This window comes from Microtus oregoni, unplaced genomic scaffold, assembly GCF_018167655.1.
Source record: "Microtus oregoni isolate MIOR12 unplaced genomic scaffold, Mior012 000027F_ref0000203, whole genome shotgun sequence".
Lineage (NCBI taxonomy): Eukaryota > Metazoa > Chordata > Mammalia > Rodentia > Cricetidae > Microtus > Microtus oregoni.
Window position 1 is genome coordinate 17,883,231 of NW_024543086.1, and position 19,638 is coordinate 17,902,868.

General features: G+C 52.4%; 2 protein-coding genes across 5 annotated transcripts; both read right to left on the reverse strand.

Annotated features, from left to right (window-relative positions):
* Positions 1-4,812: 4,812 nt before the first annotated feature.
* On the reverse strand, positions 4,813-7,925 carry Mrpl28 (mitochondrial ribosomal protein L28). 2 transcript variants are annotated; one of them, XM_041676353.1, is made up of 5 exons: positions 7,599-7,925; positions 6,686-6,838; positions 6,137-6,271; positions 5,968-6,054; positions 4,813-5,207 (listed from the first exon to the last, which is right to left on the reverse strand). In XM_041676353.1, exons 1-5 carry the CDS (start codon positions 7,884-7,886, stop codon positions 5,097-5,099), a joined length of 774 nt encoding a protein of 257 aa, XP_041532287.1. In that variant the 5' UTR covers positions 7,887-7,925; the 3' UTR covers positions 4,813-5,096. The 2 variants fall into 2 exon arrangements, with proteins under 2 accessions (XP_041532287.1, XP_041532288.1); XM_041676354.1 differs by lacking the exon at positions 6,686-6,838.
* Positions 7,926-8,195: 270 nt separating this feature from the next.
* On the reverse strand, positions 8,196-17,662 carry Pgap6 (post-glycosylphosphatidylinositol attachment to proteins 6). 3 transcript variants are annotated; one of them, XM_041676144.1, is made up of 13 exons: positions 17,413-17,662; positions 14,517-14,691; positions 14,230-14,437; positions 13,897-14,024; positions 13,422-13,690; positions 13,013-13,326; positions 12,526-12,616; positions 12,361-12,445; positions 11,959-12,095; positions 10,987-11,165; positions 10,766-10,912; positions 9,766-9,882; positions 8,196-9,466 (listed from the first exon to the last, which is right to left on the reverse strand). In XM_041676144.1, the coding sequence occupies exons 1-13, from the start codon at positions 17,522-17,524 to the stop codon at positions 9,170-9,172; spliced, it is 2,259 nt and encodes a 752-aa protein (XP_041532078.1). In that variant the 5' UTR covers positions 17,525-17,662; the 3' UTR covers positions 8,196-9,169. The 3 variants fall into 3 exon arrangements, with proteins under 3 accessions (XP_041532078.1, XP_041532077.1, XP_041532079.1); XM_041676143.1 differs by having other exon boundaries at positions 10,766-10,891; positions 12,322-12,445; XM_041676145.1 differs by having other exon boundaries at positions 12,322-12,445.
* Positions 17,663-19,638: the final 1,976 nt, after the last annotated feature.

Sequence of the window (19,638 nt, forward strand, 5' to 3'; positions counted from 1 at the left end):
TACAAATGATATTTGGAGCTCCTACTAAAAAAAGGACTTCAGGTCAGGCTTGCCCCAGGGGCTGAAGGCCAGTTCTACACTGGTTAAAAAACAAAACAAAACATTGAGAAGCGGGGAATGGTAGGCAATGGGAGGAAGAACAGGGAGAACCCCACCCAGTTCTAGGTCAAAAGATCCAAGCTTTTGGCCTACCTCAGATGGAAGTTTGTCAACACTGTCTCTGCTTACAAATCTCTCTACATTCTTACTTGGCAAAATTCTGGAACCCTTCTCTGGGTACAGGGCCTTCTGGAAAACAATGTACCCCCAGACCTAACTAATAATAGTCGCCCGCAACACATTTAAGGATACCCCAAGAACAGAGATTCTCAGCAAGAGTATGCTGTATCACCCCTCGATGGACTGGCCATCCTGGTTAGAAGCCTTTGAGAAACCTTGAAGTCACCAACATCCCAGTTCTGTGACATTCACAAAGAGCCTAGTCTGTTCAAACAGCCCTGGGAATAGCAATGTCTGGCTAAGAGCCCTGCAAAGGTCTCTTGAGAACTCTCAGACTGCATCTCACTTCCTAGGTAAAGCCAGACCACACCCTCAGGGTTTCCAGGCTAGAACACCAAAGCCTGGCAGGTCCCAGGAACCTAAGTGGCCAATGAAAAGTGCCCTGCCAAGACTAGAGAGATCAAAGGGTCAAGAGAACCTGAAACATGGGTGGAGTAGTTCTTACATCCACGGCTGAGAACAACCAGGGCTGGTCTTAGGCATCCAAGCTTGGAATAGTAACTCAGTGACCAGTCCCAGCATGGTTCATGGCTCAACTGCTTCACACAAGTCAGGTTAGTGTCTCCTGAGCTGCTGACACAGGATAGTATCTGAACTCGAAGGGTCTCCTTACCACGTTGGAGACCAGCAGTAGAAAAGTCTCATCAATGGGCAGGGTATGAGTGATGAATGGGAAGGCAGCCTGGGCCAGCTGGCTGTGGGAAAGAGTCCATTCTACAACACAGTGTGAACCTAAGGAGATTGATGTGAGCTGCAGCAGGTGAGCTGGGGTGATGTGGGAGCTCCTCCTGCTGGCTGAGCTCTTCTGGTCCAGCGATCCAGCTTAGGTTGGCTCAGAATGGACAGAAGACCTAGACACTATACAACCTGACCTGTGTTTGCAGGGCAGGAAGGGTTCAAGTTGCCAGGAAGCCATGGTGTTAGCACAGACCAAGGCGGATAGGTAGACTGACATGCACAGGCAGGGGTGAAATCAGAGTGAACCTCCAGTGGCTTCCTGGGCTCAGAGTGCTGACCGGGCACAGAACAGGGTCAAAGGTATCTAACCAACCCCTCAGGGCCTGCCCACCCACCCCTACCTCCCTAAATACCTCTGCACAATTCAGCATATAGGTGAGACTCTCAGACAAGACAGGAAGAGCTCTGGGCTGGGTCACCTCATGTCATTCCACCTGTGAGTGCCAGAGGTCCTTTCCAGCCTTGGTCTCATCTCTAAATGGAATGATGAAGTCATAGCTGCTCAGGTCTCCACTGCCCAGCCCGTGTGCAGGAACAGCAGCAGTGAGGAGTCACAGCAGCAACAGGACAGCCTCCTGCCTTTGTCACCACGGCCAGCTACAGTCCTTTTGACATGAAGGCTGCCCTCAGCCTGTTGTCATAAAACATGGCAGGGAGTTACCCCTGCCTTTTGCACGTTAGTCTTACTACCCCCCCCACACACACACCCAGTGCAGACTCTGAGACACAAGCAGATGGACAGGATGGTTCCTGGGGTACAGAAAGAACCAGGGAGAGCGGCTAAGGCAGCTGAAGTGGAGGTTCAGGACTCGTGAGAAGCAAGGAAATGGGCGGAGAGCTATTTCCCAGTTTCCCACGGCTTGCATCTCAGTCCCTATTCCATGTGTGGTTTGCATTACTAACACAGGCTTGACTCAGTGTGTATGTGCATGCATGTGTGAGCAGGGACACTCCATGTTCCCCCACCCCCACTCTGCAGCAAGCTGGAACCCCCTCATCACACCCAGAAGGCGGGACAGTGGTCTGTTTGGGACCTACCTGACTCATTTTACTGGGGGAGGAGATAAGTCAATCATTTGCTATGGAGCATCATCAGTTTTCTAACTCAAAATGTTTGTAAAGGTGGGCATGGCTCACATCTATAACCTCAGAACTCAAGAGGGTGAGGCATTAAGCTTGCCTCAAATTCAAAGCCTTCCTGGGCTAAAGTGAGACCCTGTCTTAAACAAAAAAAAACACCCAGCAACAACACAACAGAAAAAGCAAAAACAAAACAAAGTTATTTGTGGGGATGTGAGGAAGAAATAAACACCACACTCCACTACAATGGGGCTATTCTGAGAATCAAGGCCAGGGCCACACTAGAGTGCACCTCAGTTCTGCCTGGCCTTCTATAGGAAAATGGAACAGCCTTAGACTTCAGTAGCAGAGACTAACAGTGACTTGTTCAGGCCATACTCAGCACCTGATACACCGATGGCTAGCCTGAGCAGTTTCTCAGTAACCCCAATCCCTGGTCCAGAACCATATCCTCAAGAGTCACCATATGTGGCATATGATCACTTGCCTGGAACACAATTCCCAAATGGCAGGCGGGGCCAGAGTTGAGTCTGGCACCCGACCTATTCTGACTGTATCCCTCAAGGCAGCTACAGGTCTCTTGAGGCCCCAGGAAACAAAAAACAAGAAATCCCACAGGACCCAGCCCAGCCTAAGGGTATAGAACATCTACAATTCCAGCCCTTGGAAGAGACACGACATGAGGATCTGGAATTCAAGGCCAACCTGGGCTACGTAGTGGGACTTTGTCTCCAAAAGAATAAGCAACAGAAAAACTCACACAGGTCCTGCTTGACCCAGGTCTTGGCAGTGAGAAAGGAGATAATCAGACAGGTAGCTAGCTGAACCAAGTCAGACAGTGAGGACAACAATTACACACCCAACAAGGACCTAGTCCTACCTGGAAGAGATTAGTTTAATTTAGGAGACTCAAATTTAAAGCCAGTGATGTGGGAACCACACTAATAATTTTAACTACTAGGTAAGGCCTTGTGGGTTCACCAAGGCATAGCTGTCCGAGTATTGTTTGCTTTAGGTTTAATATATATATATGTGTGTGTGTGTGTGTGTACACACACACACACACACATACAAACACAATATACACACACATACATATATACATATATATATTTGGACACAGGGTTTCTCTGTATAGCCCTGGCTGTTCTGGAACTAGCTCTGTAGACCAGGCTGGCCTTGAACTCATAGAAATACACCTGACTCTGCCTCCCAAGTCCTGGGATTAAAGGCAGATACCACCACTGCTCGGCTGGTAAAAAATAAATGATTTATTTACTGTTTTTTTTTGTTTTGTTTTGTTTATTTCCCAAGACAGGGCTTCTCTATGTTACAGCCCTAGTTATCCTGGAACTCACTCTGTAGATCAGGCTGACCTCAAACTCACAGAGATCCGCCTGCCTCTGCCTTCTGAGTGCTAGGATTAAAGGCGTGTGTCACCACTGCCTAGCTAAAAAAAAATTTAAATTACAGTCAGCGAGATGGTAGAGCCAGGAAAGGCACTTGCCATCAAGCTTAATGTCCTGACTTTGAACCCTAGAACCCACATGGTAGAAAGAAAAAAATCAACTCCCACAGGTTATCCCCTGACCTCCTAAGAATTATACACAGGGGCTGGAGAGACGGCTCAGAGGTTAAGAGCACTGCTTGCTCTTCCAAAGGTCCTGAGTTTAATTCCCAACAACCGCATGGTGGCTCACAACCATCTGTAATGGGGTCTGGTGCCCTCTTCTGGATAGCAGGTATACAAGCAGGCAGAACACTGTATACATAATAAATAAAATCTTTTAAAAAAAGAAAAAAAGAACTATACACAGAGCAAGAGTAGTATGTGCTACACCTACGCGGGGGCAGAGGCCAGAATAGACAGTAAACCTGAGGTGCACCCCTTGGGCTCTGACCCCAAGGCAAGCCCTGACCCTCATGACTCTCTGTGCAGGCCCTCTTACGCTGGCAGAATGGTTCCATGCCAGTTTTGGATTGGGCATAATGAACACAATCAAGCACCAGCACTCCTATTGTTCCCCCTCAGAGGATCCCATTGTCCTACAGCCAGTGGCCAGGCCCAGGTCAAGCAAGTAGTTAATGTTCCCTTTTATAGCAGCTAGGTATGGTGCTCTGGGAACTCAGCTCCCACTACCACCGCATCTTCCTCCACACACAGCTGAGGAGACCCTCCCTGTCTTCCCCAGAGAAAGGAATAGGTTTCAGTGTTGCTGCCTCTGAGCCACCAGCTCTCATGGCAAAAGAGGCCCCAAGGTCATTGGCCTGCCTTCCAACCCAAAGCCACAGCCCCAACCACCAGGTAGAGGGGAGCAGTTAAGTATGGGGATGCTGAAGTCATGGCCTTTAAGCCCATGTAGCCCCATTTCCTGAATCACTGAAGCTCTAAACACAGGAAGCTTTCCCCTTTAGCTCTGCAGGACATATTGCAGAGGCCTGTGCCAGGCCCCAGACTACCTTCCTGTGCCCTGGATAACATTCCGGAACAGCTAGGGATGTACACTGGGAGAGAAGCAGCTCCATCTTGCTGTACCCTTGATGCCTCAACCATGAGGGATCTCTTCTCTAAGGAAGTTAAGCAACACAGGGGACCTCAGTCTCCACAGCTCAGCAGGGCCAACAGCTACAGCTGGACAGTGCAAATAGTCCCCCTGGGTTCCTGTGACAGGGGAATGACCAGGCCGGCCGAGAACACACAGAAGGACTACAGACTCCCACGCAAACCAGCACACTTTACTGTGGCTCAGACTGCCTCGGACTTATTCCAAGCCCAAGAACAACAATGCTGTAAGTACTTGACCAGCTTGGACAGGCATGAGCTCCACTCCAGGCTGCCAAAAGTCCTGGCACACAGGGTTCTCTGAACAGTCTTCTACAGGAGCTGTGTGGTCAGCACATGCCAAGCAGGGTTCACCCACTGCCCACAGGTGGTCCTTGTGCCCACCCCAACTGTGTCCACGGTGCTAAAAGCCCACAGGGAAGGCTGAGCCCGGAGTTCAGGCGCGGTCACCAGCTCTCTTCTGCACCACTGCTGGCCTGGACAGAACCTGTTCCTGAAGCCGCTGGACCAGCTCCTCTACGTAGACCTTGAACAGGGGTACAGGGTCCTGAAGGGGAAAGGTCATGGTAAGGCTCAATGTAGCCCAGAGATGGAGTGCTAGGGAGGGTGGTAGCCAGCCGCTTCTAGCTGAACATGGGGAGAAAATGGGGTATGGGAGAGCCGGAGACAGCCAAAGTCATATAAGACTGTTTGTGTTCCAGGACAGCCAGGGTTACAGAGACACAGTCTTGAAAAAAAAACAAAAACAAAAAACAAGCAGGGTGGTGGTGGTGCACATCTTTAATCCCAGCACTAGGGAGGCAGAGACAGTTGGATCTCTGTGAGTTTGAGGTTTCCTGGTCTATAGAGCTAGTTCCAGGCCAGGCTCTAAAGCTACAGAGAAACCCTGTCTCGAAAAACCAACCAACAAACAAACAAACAAAGACTGCTTGCCATCCTAGAGGGCAGAGAGCCTAACCACCAGAACAGGATTGCTTTCTCTTGACACCAAGAATCACAGGCTTCCTGTGAATCTGGCTTCCCTGTACTGATGGCTACCACAGGCTCTAGACTTTTCTGGGAAACATAACACAAAAGGAAGATCCTAGGAGATGCTGAGCGGCCAAGTAAACACCCAGTGCCAAAGGTCCCTAAGCATCCAGGGGAAGAAAAGAAAGGACTTAAGGAGAGGAATCATGCCATGCTTCGTCAAAGTGGCAGGAGCCAAATATACAGCATCATTTAGGTGCGGCAGTCCCCAAATGCTAGTCTCTGTCTAAAGCAGCCCCCCATTACTCAACCTCAGTGGCCAGTCCCCAGGTGCTCACCTTTTCCTCCAGGAGCCTCTGCTTCTCCACAGCCTCCTCCAGCGTCAGGCCAACCCACTCAGCTTCTGCCTCCGGGATGACAAAACTCTGAGCAAGCAGAAGAAAGGCTCGGTGAAGCGCGGGCCAGGCCAGAAGGCTCAGGCAGTGAGCAGGATGGGGAAACTCTGACCTTGTACTTCTCATAGATGGCTAGTCTCCGTTCGGGGTCGTCAGGGTGTAACTGGGGGTCCTGGCGAGCAAGCCTCAGCAGCATCCCTCGCTTCAGGTCCATGCCAAACTTGGAACACAGGTCTTCCTTTGGGGTCTAGCAGAAGATTCACATAGGGCCAGGTGCTATAGCAGGGTCCCACCCACCCTACCAGCTGATAACCCTAAGCTAGACCAGAGCAGATCAGGCATTGGAATCAGCACCAGCAAGAAAGCCTTTATGGGTCAAGCCCAAGACAATGCCAAATGCCAAGACAAGAGTAAGCAGTGGAACAACCATTCACAAGTGACCTTCCTGAAGGCAGGAAGCTTCCACTGGGGCTGCACCAAAGAGCAAGCGGGCCCACTGTGTTTTGCTAAGACTTGTAATGGGTAGCCTGGGTGCCATGTACTTCCCCCCACCACACACACACATACACATACACACACACATACACACACACATACCCCATACATTCTGCTCTGCACCTCCCTTGACTGACAAGACTGTAGTGCACTAACCCCTGCTTGCCTTGAGAATATAGAAGTCGAACCCATAGGCCTCATCAATGAGATCCAGGGTCCTCATGGTCACAGTCACGGTGAACTTCTTGTCCAGGATTTCACTGTAAAGCTCCCGAGTGAACAGCTGAGGCTTCCACACCTTCTTCACCTTCGCCGAGAGCTGAGCGTGCAAGAGAGACCTGTTGATGACTGCTGGGGTGCTTCACTACAGACCAAGTGAGCCCCAAAACACCCTTCTGGGAGCTGGGCTATGTGAGCTTGCCCTCTCCCCTCCTCGGAGGCTTCACAGAACCGCTGCTGCTAGGCAGGGCTCCTGGGGCTGGACCTGGACGATCACATAGATTGTCTGCTTGTATGTGTTCCAGATGCTGGCACAACTGAACAACTGCCAGCGAGTGACATCCTGGAAGGCGTTAAACACTCTCCTCCCACAACACTTAGCTAGGAGTAGCGTTCCACCAGAATGATCGATTCCAGGCTCCGGACTTTGTAAGCTGCCTGAATCCAAACATCTCAGTTTATCATTTTATCTCCTGTCACAAGAATGAGACAAATGCTCATAGAAACTGGCAGAGGACAACCAGATTTCACCTCTCCGTCCTCTTCAGCACAAGCGTCAAATCTATCCGTCCTTTCATCTCTGTGGTGCTAGGGATTTGAACCCAAGACCTCAAATACGCTAGGCAATCACCCTGTTCCGTCGCAGCCCCCCTCCATTCTTAATCTTGATGGCTACCTGACCAGGACCACCCCACTTCAGGACCCCACTTGACGCTGTCATTGGAGTTTTTTCCAAATTCTCGCCGCTCCACTTGTTAGCAATGATCCGTAAGCCAAGCGCTTATGTCAGCCAGGCAGACAGTCCGCAGCGCCCAGAGCAGAGCCTGCCCAACACAGCATGCATAACAGCCCGCACCCACCTTGTCGTTGTTGGCATATCTGTAGCCCAAAATCAGGCCCTCTCCACCCCATAGCCCCTGCTGGGACTCTGGGGGGTAGTGAACTGAAATGGGTACGTCCTCAACTCGCTCGCGCTGCCCGTTCTTCGGGTTGATCTTGAACTTGACTCCGTGTGGTCTGTAGTGTACCGGGGTGGGTGTTCGTTCTTCTTCCAGCGAGCGCAAGAAATGGGCGGGCAAGCGGGCATAGATGCCCTGCCGCAGCCGCAGCTTCTGCCACAGGTACACAGGATACTTGTGCAGAGGCATTGCGTGACCCTCTACCTCTGAAAGTAGCGCGCTCGCGTCCGCCGGAACCGGATCCGGAAGAGCGTCGCCGAAGGCGTACCTTTGCTCACTGCCGATTGGTAGCAATGCCCATCCATCTAAAACAGTCCCTTTGCCGCAGCCTTCTTTAGGGACCGTGGAAAATTATCTAAGACAGCAATGGTTTAAGGTACCTTCTACCAAGTGCAGCCCGGGAGTTCCCTAGCATCTTTGGCAGGTCTGTTAGAAATGGGGTCCAGCCTCCCTTTCCCTCCAGGGACGCAAGAAAAAAACGTAAAACACTCGTTTGGTTTGAAAAATCATTATAGATTATTAAATTAATAAATTACATAAAAATATGCCTTCATAGAACAGTTTAACATTTTACCACCTCCCCCCAACAGTATATACATGTTTCCCCTTTCAAGGGGCTGAAGTGTGCTTTGGTGGCCAAATAAAGGGTGTCAGTAGCTGGGGGAGCAGCCCAGAAAGTCCATATCCCGACAAAACCAGGACAGAAGGTCCAAGGCCACAGAGCAGTGGAACAGGACCACTGTACCAATCAGTTTAGAGCCCCCAGGAGGCTCCAGAAAGATTGTGCCAGGGCTCCAGAAACTCTCCTGAAGCCTCAGCTAATTCAGTAGGGGGTCAACATCCTAGGGACAACACAAATTAGTGCTCACTAGACTAGGACCTAGGCAGGACCTTTAGGATGAGGAGGGCACATAAGTAGGGTAGTGTGTGCCTTCTGGGGCCACTCCTCATACAGCTGAGTATCCTGCCACTCCAGGTTCTTCTCAGGATCCGTGGCTCCAACAGAGAATGAGGGACAGTGCATGCCCCCCCCCCAGGGCCTTAACAGCTCTTGGACTCATCCACAGCAATGGCAGCAACAGGGCATCCCCATGCTAAGGCAGGATGGTACATGCTGTTAGGGACAGTGGTCTCTGTGGACTCAGTCCTTGCCTTGTATGTCTCACATTACAGCTTCACAAGCAAATGGGACAATAGGGATCCCTTATCTCTATCTTCAACCTTAACATAGTGATCTGCCCACAAATGGTACCTGCGGTCTCCAGGTAAAAGCAGCTGGGACCTACAGAGGACAGTGGCAGCAGTCACAAAGATTTAGGGATGGAGGAGTCCTCTCCTCTGGGAAAAGAAGCCAAGGGTCGCAGGACAATTTTATTCAGGTGGAAACCTGGTCGGGCTAGATAGGCACCTCTCTTGTTCCTGCCCTAGCTGAAGAGGTCATCAGAGTATCAGGTGTCCTTGAACCAGCCACGTCACGTCACTGTGTACAGCTCATCCCGATCATTCCTGCAGATCTGATAGTGACAAGGGAACTTGTGCAAGCAAGCCCACGGCTCGGCCGGCTCCTCTGGTGGTGGCAGGAGAAAAGCCGCACTACCAGCCAATAGCATGTGCCAAATGCTGTGCGTGTAGTAGTAATTCTCACTGGTCATCATGGAAGTGTAGATGGCGATACCTACAGAGGCCATGGAGATGCCAGGCAGGAGGTAGAAGACCCAGCGCTGCCACGAGGTGGGGTAGCACTGACGCCGGTGCCCACAGCGATACATCTGGAGTGAATAGCCACAAGAATGTCAGTGCCGGCCGAGTGCAACTACAGTTCCCAGGAGTTACAGAGTCTATCTAGGTCTAGGCAGCAGAACTGCATACAGACGCATGGCTAGCAGTCCTCAGGTCAAGACCTCAGGCGCACAGCCACTCTGGGGCTCTATGGGTGGCTGTTACTAGCTCTGAGCAGGTGTGGAGTTTTGGAGCCCTTCTAGCAAAACTGGGATCATAACCAAAATCGAGGGCCTAGTTCTCTTCTTGCTAAGTCTAAACAGAAGAACCTATGGGCCCTGTTCCTTACCCACATGGAGGCCATGATCACAAAGGCAAAGAGGCAGGGTCCCATCAAGTTCCAGATGCCCCTGCGATCCATCTGCAAGGACATGGCGATGACCAGTGTGCCCAGGACAAACAGGACCTGGGAGAGACACGGGGATGGTTTGTGGGGTCATGGGAAGCCTTTGGCTAAACTCATCTATGACGGCATAAGACAAAAGTACTGGTGGTCAAGTATGCTGGGTACCCACTATCAGTTTCTCACCATTCTGGCTGTTCCTCTTGGAGTTATTGGCAGGTTTTGAAGATTTTGATCTATTCCCGCTCAGTCACCTGAGAGGGAAGTGTCCTTCCTCTAGCGCCTTTACTGAGTCCAAAGGTGAACACAGAACCTTCTGAGGACTAGGTGGTGATGCCCGCCCCTAATGGGCAGTCTTGACCATACTCGCATGATCTTGTATACCAAGCCTTCCAGGGTCTCTTATCAGGATGACCTTAGATGCTCCCTTGGAGAGGACCCATACCTAAGTCTCCATCAACACATCTGCCCACAGCCAGGGGGCAGTTCATATGCTTAGCACTCAGTCTGCAGGATTCTTCAGAATATTCCTTGCCTACTTTTTCTATATGATCATGGAGCTTCTAAGCATGCCCCTGGCGAGTACCCAGCCTGCAGACAGTGGACATAGTTCACTAGTGCCAGAGTCATCTCCACTGTCCAGCTGCTGCATAAAGTCCCCAGAGTGCCCTAGAACAAGGACCCCAGGAGCATGGTTGGGGCTTTTCAGGGAGGCATGGCCTGGCTCCTCTTTGAGCTTATGGTCCTGAACCCCCATCCTCCTTCCTGGAGTCCTCGGATGAGCACACCTTTCCCCCACAGCTTTCCATGACTTCCCCCAAGAGTGGCTAGTTATCATTTGAGATGGCTCCCAGCCCTTTCTGTTTCGTCCCTCTTTGTCACTCCACATACTGTGTGTGAGGGCCTCTACTTCCCTGGACCCAGGCTTGGCGTCAGAGCCACTCACCTGTTTCAGGATTGTCTTCAGACGGGCCATGCAAAGAATGGTCACCCAGGTGGACGCCCCCGAGCCCAGAAAGTCGCAGTACTGGAGTGTGTCATAGCTGAGGATACACAACACTGCCTCCCCCGGCTGGTCACAGGCGTGGTAGAACTGTGAGGTACAGCGGTGAGCAGCAGCCCTGACCGCCCCACCCAACTTCCCCAAGGGATTAGGGCCAACCCTACCGTGGAGAAGAACATGGTGTAAAAGTAGACAGAGGCCTCAACCAGGAAGGACCGGTGCAGGGACACAGCAATGGGGGCCAGGAACATGAGGTTGCTGAGCGTGAGCAGGAGCGCGGCTGCCCTCTGCTGGGCCACAGTCTGCGCTGTGCTGTTGTCAGTGCAGCTCCACCCACGCCAACCTAGGGGGCCACACAATACCTGCATGTGCTGGAAGCAGATAGTCGGCTTCCGAACTTTCAGGCCTCATCCTCACCCAGACGGAGGAGGTATAGACACAAGCCTAATGGAATCCACAGGCATGGTAGGAGGAAATTGGTATTGATAGGGACTGGCAGAGACAGTGGGCAGGCATGGGCAAGTGGGAACAGCTGAGGGCAAGCTGGGTCGAATGTGGAAGATGCATGCAGACATTGGACAAGTGTGCGCACTCACAGCAGGTCTGGGCAAGTGTGAAGAAGTAAGGAGAAGCATAGCTCGCGCAGGCAGTCATGGGCAGTGGGAAACAGGTATGGACAAGTGTGTGTAGATACGGGCAAGTGAGAGCAAGTACGCCCAGTTGTGAGTGGGCATGAGCTTGGAGAAGGATGAATGGGCAAGTATGAGTAGGTAGGGGCAGGTATGAACAGATATAGAGATATGTGGACATGTAAGGACGAATGTGGCAAGCAGGGACAGATGGGAGCAAGTATGAATATGCAGGAACTGCCATGAAAAGTGTGGACCAGCATGTAGTCATAAGAAAAGTGAGAGCAGCTTTAGGCATAGACAAGCACAGGCAAGGGCAACAGTTGTAGGGGCCGGATGGGTGTGTGCAGTCAAGGGCAAGCAATACCAAGGTCAGGAGGCAACACCTCCCCTGCAAATGTCTCAGTGCCCATATGCCTGGAGTGGGGTGGGGGTGGGGAGACCACGGGGAACACGGGGAACATGGGAAGAAAGGGGAGGCAGATTTGCTCTGCACATTATTCTCACCTGCTTTGCAGCTGCAGCCTGCATACAGATAGCCGTATCTACGGAGCAGGAGGCACTGGCCATAAGGCCCACAGTCATTCAAACAGGGCACCAGATACAAGATGGTTTCCACACGAGCTACAGCCTGTTCACATTCCCTGCAAAGGAAGGGCCTGAGCGGGCTGGTTGCAGTGCTCTGCTGGTTCTTCCACCACCAGGACTCCCAAGCCCAGTGCTAAGCCCTCCAGGCTCCAACAGCTGAGACACTCATTTTCCCCACTAGTGCTGTTGGGGGCTAGAAAAGGAAAACCCCTCCTAAGACACAGACGCTTCCCTTCACTGCTACCAGCCCATGTCACGGTGCCCAGGCCCAGATTCACATACTCAGAACTCTCAGGGCACACAAGCTGCAAGGAGAGGTACCAGTTGTCTGTCTCCGGGTAAGGAATGATGAGGTTGGCCGTGTGAGATGAGGCACTCAGAAACATGGAATGGCCCTGGAAGAAGGCTGCACGGGGTAGGAGGGCCTGTCAGAGGTGGCTAGAGGGGACAGTCAGTCTCTCCACCAAGAGTGCCTGCCCAGAATACCTGTGGTGCAGTTGAGTGAAGTGTTGAAGCTGAGAAAGGGCGAGCCAGCGTTCAAACAAGCTGCTACCGAGGTACCATTTGTGATCTCTGTCTGGAAGGGGAAATAGCACAGATTAGCCACTGTCAACCCTAAAAAGGTATCTCGCCTGCCCACCTTGCATGTTAGCTCAGTCATGATGAATATTTATTATGTGGGGAGGTGGGGGGGAACCTCCGGCTAGCCCAAGGTTGCTTGATCATGGTCTAAATTCCCTTCAGTTGTCTCTGGTTCTAGCAATTCCCCTGCCAATTTGCACAGACAAAATTATGGTAACTTCTGACAGGGACACTACTCCAATGGATCCCCTTCTGGCCCATGCTGCTGGTATCACGCTAGGGCCTGAAAGGCCACCCCATCCCAGTCTCAATGCTGATGTTACTCTGTACCCTGAGATAAGCCCAGGTCACAAGCAACTGTAGACTGCTTCGGTGGGCTTCCAGAGGATACCTGGTTAGCCCTCAGACTGATGACGAGAGAGCCTCCGCTGTCCATGCCTGTGTCAAGACGGAGCCGCATTACAGAAGGTATGTTTGCATGCACCATCACGAAGGCCCCATTCAGGGGTTGGAAGTGTACAGACACCACGTCCGTGTCTTCTCTCATAACTGGATAGTTCAGGAGACAGGAGGGGGCACTGCCACCACTCCTGCCCAGTTCCCAGTGGGCAGGGCTTTGGGACAGTCGGCCCACAGAGGTGTCATGGCTCTGGTTTGGGTTGTTTTGCATAAGACGATGGAAGGTCACACTCCATGGCCTGCACACTGTCAAGAGGACAAGGGCCTCAGCCAGAGGAAAGTCTGGAGTTTTTGGGGGAGGTAAGCAGAGCCAGTCCACCCCTCCCTCCCATGTAGCCCACCTGTAAAGGCAGCTTCAGCATTGAAGACCACTGACACATGAGGTCCTGCCAGGTTCTCAACTGTCACTTGTAGCCACCGGCTCCAGGGTGGTGAGGACAGCAGCAAATAGCAGGACGGAGTGAGGCCAGTGCAACTCAGCACCTTTTGGAAGTTTCTAGGCAGGGTGGATGCACCCACTGTGAGACGCACTGGACAGCCGGGGCTCACACTGGACACACAGCCCTGCAGGTCCAACCGAAGCTCCTGGGTGTAGTCAGGGACAAAGATCCTGTGGCAAGGTGGTGACTCAGACTCACTAGCTCATATTGTGAACTTACTTCCTCTAATCTGCTTAGGGAAAGTATCTGGCTCTCTTCCCAACATGTCTCTAAGGTACAGCCTTCTCACCTGCAGGATGAGACAGTGGCACTACCCCCGCTCTAGACCCAAAGCTTGGGGCTACGGGCCAGGCTTGACCTCCCCATCTCCACTCACTTGAGGTAGCTGGCATGGGAGAGCAGCGTCTGTGGGAGGGGGACATCAGGCTCTAGGATGGAGACTTCAACCACCCTCATGGCCAGCATATCAGGCTGGAAGAAGTAGGCACAGGTAGGAACAGAGCCCTGGGAGAGAACAAGGCAGGGAGTGATGGGGTCAGAGAATGCAGGATGTAGGCCAAAGGAGAAGAGCTTTGAGGGGAAACAGGGTTGAACCCAGAGTCAGGTAGCTAAGAGAACAGTAAGGTCTGCCTCAGAGGTGGACAAGAGGTTGGTGGTCCTCCATGCATCAGGGGGTTTGGCCTTCATCCCAGGAAGTCAGCTCCCTCACCTTCACCTCGATCTTCTGGGATGAGGGAGGGAGGTGAGCCACCACGAACCAGTCCCCAGGGGCTGGGTGAGAGATGTTGACAGAGGTGTTGCCCAGTAGCATGGTGCTCAGCAATGCCCTGATGTGGAAGGAGGCCTGGCTCAAGGTGTTATCAGGGAAGCTAGTGCCCAGCGGGTTGATGACAGGAGGGGCGCCATAGCGGAAATGCCTGGAAGAGATCAGGTCAAGGGTCAGGGACAGGATTTTAGCCAGGCATGGGTGCTAGGGACAGAACACTGGGTACCTACACCGTGATCTCTACGTCAGTGCATGAGGGACCACTCTGGGACACGTGCAGCAGCCAGCGAAGCAGCACTGTGTCTGGGGGCACGCGGAAGTGGAAGAGCCGGGTGCTGCCATACCAGCTGTAGAAGGACAGCTTCTGTGGGGCCTGAGAGAAGTGCTCAGATACCAGCCCAGCCTCTATAAGGAAAAGGTAACAGTCAGGTAGGTAGGGCAGATAGGAAGAATGAGGCCGCATGGACATCAGGTCTTAGACCACCTCTCGACTTTGTCACTCATACGTCAATCTTAGCCAAGGCAGAAAACACCTTCTGGCACCTAGATGTTGTCTGCAATAATCTCAAGTTTCTCCTAACAGTGAAGTTATTCCTCTGCCTCCTTTCCCTAGATGGCCACTGTCTATTTACCAGGGACTTTGCCTTCTCACACGGCAGCATCCTGCCAACACTGAAGTCAGTAGCCCCTAGCACCCACCACCTTCAGATGGACCCACCCAGGGCTGGTAAGCTCTCTTTCTTTCTGTTGGTTAGTTAGCTCCACCCCTTGCATTATATCCTGCTGCATCCTGGCCAAGAGATGGAGACTGCAACACAACAGGGGTAGTCAGGAAGGTGGTCCCCCCCCACACACTGATATCTGCCTTGATCACTGGACCATCGCAAAGGCTCCTCCCTCCCACCTCACCTCCTGTGAACCTCTCCTAACCCCTGGGCAGGTAGGGAGGCTTGGTCCAGAAGGTAGTTGCCTCTCCAATCGGTTATGACTTAGGACACAGCCAGATCCCTACTCAGAAAAAGACCATGATGAGGGACTTCTGTCCAGAAGCCTGGACAGCCATAAGAACCAAGGGACAGCCAGGCAGAGGTGGTGCACGCCTTTAATCTCAGTACTTGGGAGGCAGAGGCAGGTAGATCCCTGTGAGTTTGAGGACAGCCTGGTCTAAAAAGCAAGTTCCAGGACAGCCAGGACTGTTACAGAGGAACCCTGTCTCTTAAGAAACAGACAACAAGGGCCAGATGGCTTCTCGGTTCCAAATGGCTGGCACCACCAACTGCCCTCAGGGCACATACCCACGCTTGGTGGAACAAAGACAAAGCAGACAACCAGGCAGATAACGCTCCCAGACTAGGGCACCACATGGCCTCAGGCCCTATAAGAACCCTTCCAGGCTCCTACCCCTTACCTAGTGCCAGCTCAGGCTTTGTGCCTGTCCGATCTTGGGTATCCCTACGGATAAGCTAAGGTAGACTGCTGTCCCTTTGAGGTTAATGAGTAATAAAGTGCTTTAAGAGAAACACAGTACTGTTGGCATCCTTCCCACTCAGAAAGCCTCCCTTTGCCCCACTGTGAAAGTGGTGCCTGCCTGGCTCCCCCAGGAGAGGGGAGAAGGGAGTCAGGTGAGCAGCTGGCTTTCTTGCCAGCCATGTGACTCCTCCCAACAGAGGCACTTGGAGAAAAGATAGCAGCCTGATGGAAGGAAGCTAAGGGAGCTGCCAAGGAGCCTGGCATGGGGGTAGGGCAGAGTGAGGCTCCCTCAGTAAATTCCCAGCTCTCAGGGACCTGCAAGCCCCATTCATCAGGTTGAGGCCTGAGTACCAGGAGCTGCTAAGGGCCCTAAGGTGGTGGCACGGCAATGGGCCAGAGAAAAACAGAGAGGCAGAATATTACTTTCCCAGCTGAGGCAGGACAGAGTCCTCACCCCTAGGACTGTGACCTCTGAGGAAGCCAGGTGAGAGAGGTCACCCTACAATGTGCTGGCCTGCTAAGGGAAAAGTCTTCGGGCCCCACGAAGCCTTTGTGAGGAAGGTCACTTGGAATAGAGCTGACATTTGTGATGTTTGAATACTTAGATGAGACCTACTCAAGGTTGCCTTAAGACCAGGTACCAAATACTCATATTTAAACAACCCCTCCAGGCTGCCTTGATGAAACACTCACTTATTTTGTTGAATGTATTGGACCTGGACAATTGGCATGATAGGGTGAGCCCCAAGCAACAGTTGGAAGGATGGAGAGGGCCAACTGAACAAACTCTCGTCTGCTCCAGGCACCTCTCGGAGGAGCAGTACTTCAGAGAAGCGTGGGGATCAGAAGGGGTGGAATCGGAAAGTGGGACGAGAGAGACAGGAACTGTCTCAGGAACATCAGGTAGCACAAAGGACTGGGGAGTTTCAGGCAATACTGGACAGGTACCCATCTTGCCCATTTCCAAATATCTAGAGTCTCACTGTCCACCAGTCCTGCCTCAAGCACAGCCCAGAGGGTCGAAGATCTAGCAAGCCATAGTCCAAGATGTACCGGCTTAGAGAGCAGAAATGCAAAGAGTAGCTGGAAAACTCCCCTAGAAGAAGGACCCTTTTGTTACATCCATTCTGGTCAGCCAGTATCTCTAGGGCCAGCCGGCAATACAGTATAATCGGTGAGAAGCAAAGCCAGTAATCAAGAGTGACCTTCCTGGGACTGGAATAGGAACAAAATGCTGGCTGGACCCCTAGTACAGAGTCTGGCCAACTTTCTCCAGCTCTTCCCTTCTACCACAACAAATGATGGCCCTTGCCCCACCACGGTTCAGCTATTCTTCATTGATAAGTTCCTCTACCTCCCAGCTCTTAGGTGCCACAATCGCTACCCCAAGCACAGGAGAAAGGGACCGGGAGGGTACACTGCAAGTGAGCGAACTCGGCGGGCCCGGAGACAGAAAAGCGAGCGTGGGGATTTCTTAGCCCCGGACGCCCCACAGGGGGCGCAACCCAGAGTGAGAACAGAGATACATCGCCGCGCCAGGTGAGCGCACAGGTGCCCCCCGTGAGTCACAATCCGCCCCGGGACCTCCCCCCCCCCACCGCTCCCCCTGCCCCCGGCCCGCGCCTCGGATGGCGCCTTAGGCCCGTGCGGGCTCACCGCTCTTCTTGCTGTCGCCGGCGGCGGCAGGCGGGGGCCGAGCGAGGAGCAGCAGCAGCAACAGCAGCGGCGCTACCGCCCGCGCCGCGCCCCCGGCCCCAACCCGGCCCATGACTCCGCGCTCGGCCCGCGCTACCCCGCCCGCGTCCCGCGCCGCTCGCCCCCGCCTGGGCAGCCCCCGCCGCCTCTGCGGCCAGCGCCGCTGCCTCGGTCCCGAGCTCCCATGGCTCGGCCAGACCTGCAGCCAGCGCCCCGGGCACTTCCGCCTCCGAGGCCCCGCCCCGCCCCGCAGGGAACCGGCTTGCGATCTAGGTCCCTGAGGGTGCGGGACCGCGTCACCTTGGCCAGAGAGGAGTTGGGCAGCAGGGGCCCAGGAAGGTCGCCTTTTGGGGGGGGGGGGGGGGACACGGACTGATGGGCGATTACACATCTTGAGGGGACAAGGGATGGGAAGAACAGGATGGAGGCTCCTGTAGAACTCTTTGGGGTACTGAGGGCAGGTGTCACGTGGTAGACACAGGGTGAGGTGGGACACAAGGCAAAGGTCGCGCGGGGCAAAGGGGACACAAGGTCACGCTGGACACAAGATGAGATACGGAGGAGAGGGATACCTACATGGGACCCGGGTGGAGTCAGGGCAGAGGGGTCTTGCTGGACGTAAGAGAGCATGGGACTGGAGTCTCAAGGCATTGGAGGTAGGGAAAACTGTTGTAGGGGAGGCGCCATAGGATTCATGGATTAAGTAGTCATGTCGAAGGCTTGGGGCACTTCAGAAGAGTTACATTGGACTCATTTGGGGGCAGGAGACAGAATTATTCAAGACATGGGAAGGGATCAGAGGGGCCACGCAAAACGAAGGAACATAGGGTAGCATAGGTGTGAACTGGAACCCGTAGGATGTTGAATCTGGAGGGCTGTAGTAAGAGCCCAGTAATAAGTAAGCCAGAATTAGCGTCCCAAGAAGGTGCACGCTGACCTTGACTTGAACTGAACCTCCAGCTGCCCGAAGTCCCCCCCTCCTCAATCCACCGTAACCACACACTGCAGCAAAGGTATAAATGACTAAATGGAAGAGGGAGGTGTTCTTTTTGCACCCCTGAGAATTGGATAACTGAGTTTCTTGTCAGTATTGGATGCACTCCTCTGGGTACCAAAGGAATATATTCCAAACATCTTACAGATATTGTTGCAAACTGAAAGCCCTACAGAAGAACTTGGGGAAGCAATCATAAGGAAGAGAAGGCTTTTCTACGTAGGCATCCGATGAAGCAAGTCAAACTGCTTTAAAGAATATATACAAGCCAGGAGGTGGTGGCACGCACCTTAGAGGAGGCAGAGACAGGTAGATCTCTGAGTTCAAGGCCAGCCTGGTTTACAGAGTGAGTTCCGAGAAAGTCAGGGCTACACAGAGAAACCCGGTCTTGGGGTAAAAAAATATATATTATATTGAGATTTTATAAATATAAATCTATATATTTATAAAGTTTATATAACATATATAAATTAAATTATGCAGTGCAGGTTGCAGCCAATTCTTCCAGGGGCAGTCGTGAAAACTGAGTGTGGTGTCTCTCTACTGAACTCCCAGTACTGACCAGGCTGAAAGAAGAAAATTGCCATGAGTTCAAAGCCAGCCTGGGCTACGGATGCTAGTAAAGTACTCCCTATGTCACCATCACCAGCCTTCTCATAGAAAATGATAAAGACCAAGGTGCTACAGAATTCCTAAAACATTATGCAAATTAGAAGAACAGCGCCTCCTCCAGTGTTAAACAGTGAAGCCGTTTTTATCCTTTTGCCAAACAAAGCAAAGATCAAAACGCCCTGATCTTTAAGGGAAGACGGGGCCCAGATTAGGGATGTCCCCAGGGAGCATCTGGACTCTAAAAATAGCCAAAGCCAGCGGCCAGACTCTGTATTTCCTACCGTTTGCCCTGCCTGTTTTCACTGCCATGTGCCCACTCTTATTCCGGTAGATGCACCTATAATTGGTCATTAGGGTTTGGGTGTAGAATCCTGAAGTACCCACATTGAGTTGAACTGGTGGTTACACGAGAAATGGCCAGGTGTGGTGGACCACACCTTTATCCCAGCAGTAGGAAGGTGGAGGCTGGCCGATCTCTGATTTCAAGGCCAATGTGGTTTACAGAGAGTTCCAGGAAAGCCAGGGCTACCTAGAGAAACCCTGTCTTGGGTAAAAATATAATTATATGTTGATATATATAT

What these genes read in the sequence shown, in the direction of transcription:
- Mrpl28 (XM_041676353.1), bottom strand. Translation starts at nt 7,886, where the DNA reads ATGCCTCTGCACAAGTATCCTGTGTACCTGTGGCAGAAGCTGCGGCTG. An exon ending in TCGACTTCTATATTCTCAAG is followed by an intron (nt 6,272 to 6,685) that starts GCAAGCAGGGGT and finishes ATCTTCTGCTAG; the next exon opens with ACCCCAAAGGAAGACCTGTG. An exon ending in AGAGGCTCCTGGAGGAAAAG is followed by an intron (nt 5,208 to 5,967) that starts GTGAGCACCTGG and finishes TTTCCCCTTCAG; the next exon opens with GACCCTGTACCCCTGTTCAA.
- Pgap6 (XM_041676145.1), bottom strand. Translation starts at nt 17,524, where the DNA reads ATGGGCCGGGTTGGGGCCGGGGGCGCGGCGCGGGCGGTAGCGCCGCTG. An exon ending in TGCTGAAGCTGCCTTTACAG is followed by an intron (nt 13,327 to 13,421) that starts GTGGGCTACATG and finishes TCCTCTTGACAG; the next exon opens with TGTGCAGGCCATGGAGTGTG. An exon ending in TTCACTCAACTGCACCACAG is followed by an intron (nt 12,446 to 12,525) that starts GTATTCTGGGCA and finishes TACCCCGTGCAG; the next exon opens with CCTTCTTCCAGGGCCATTCC.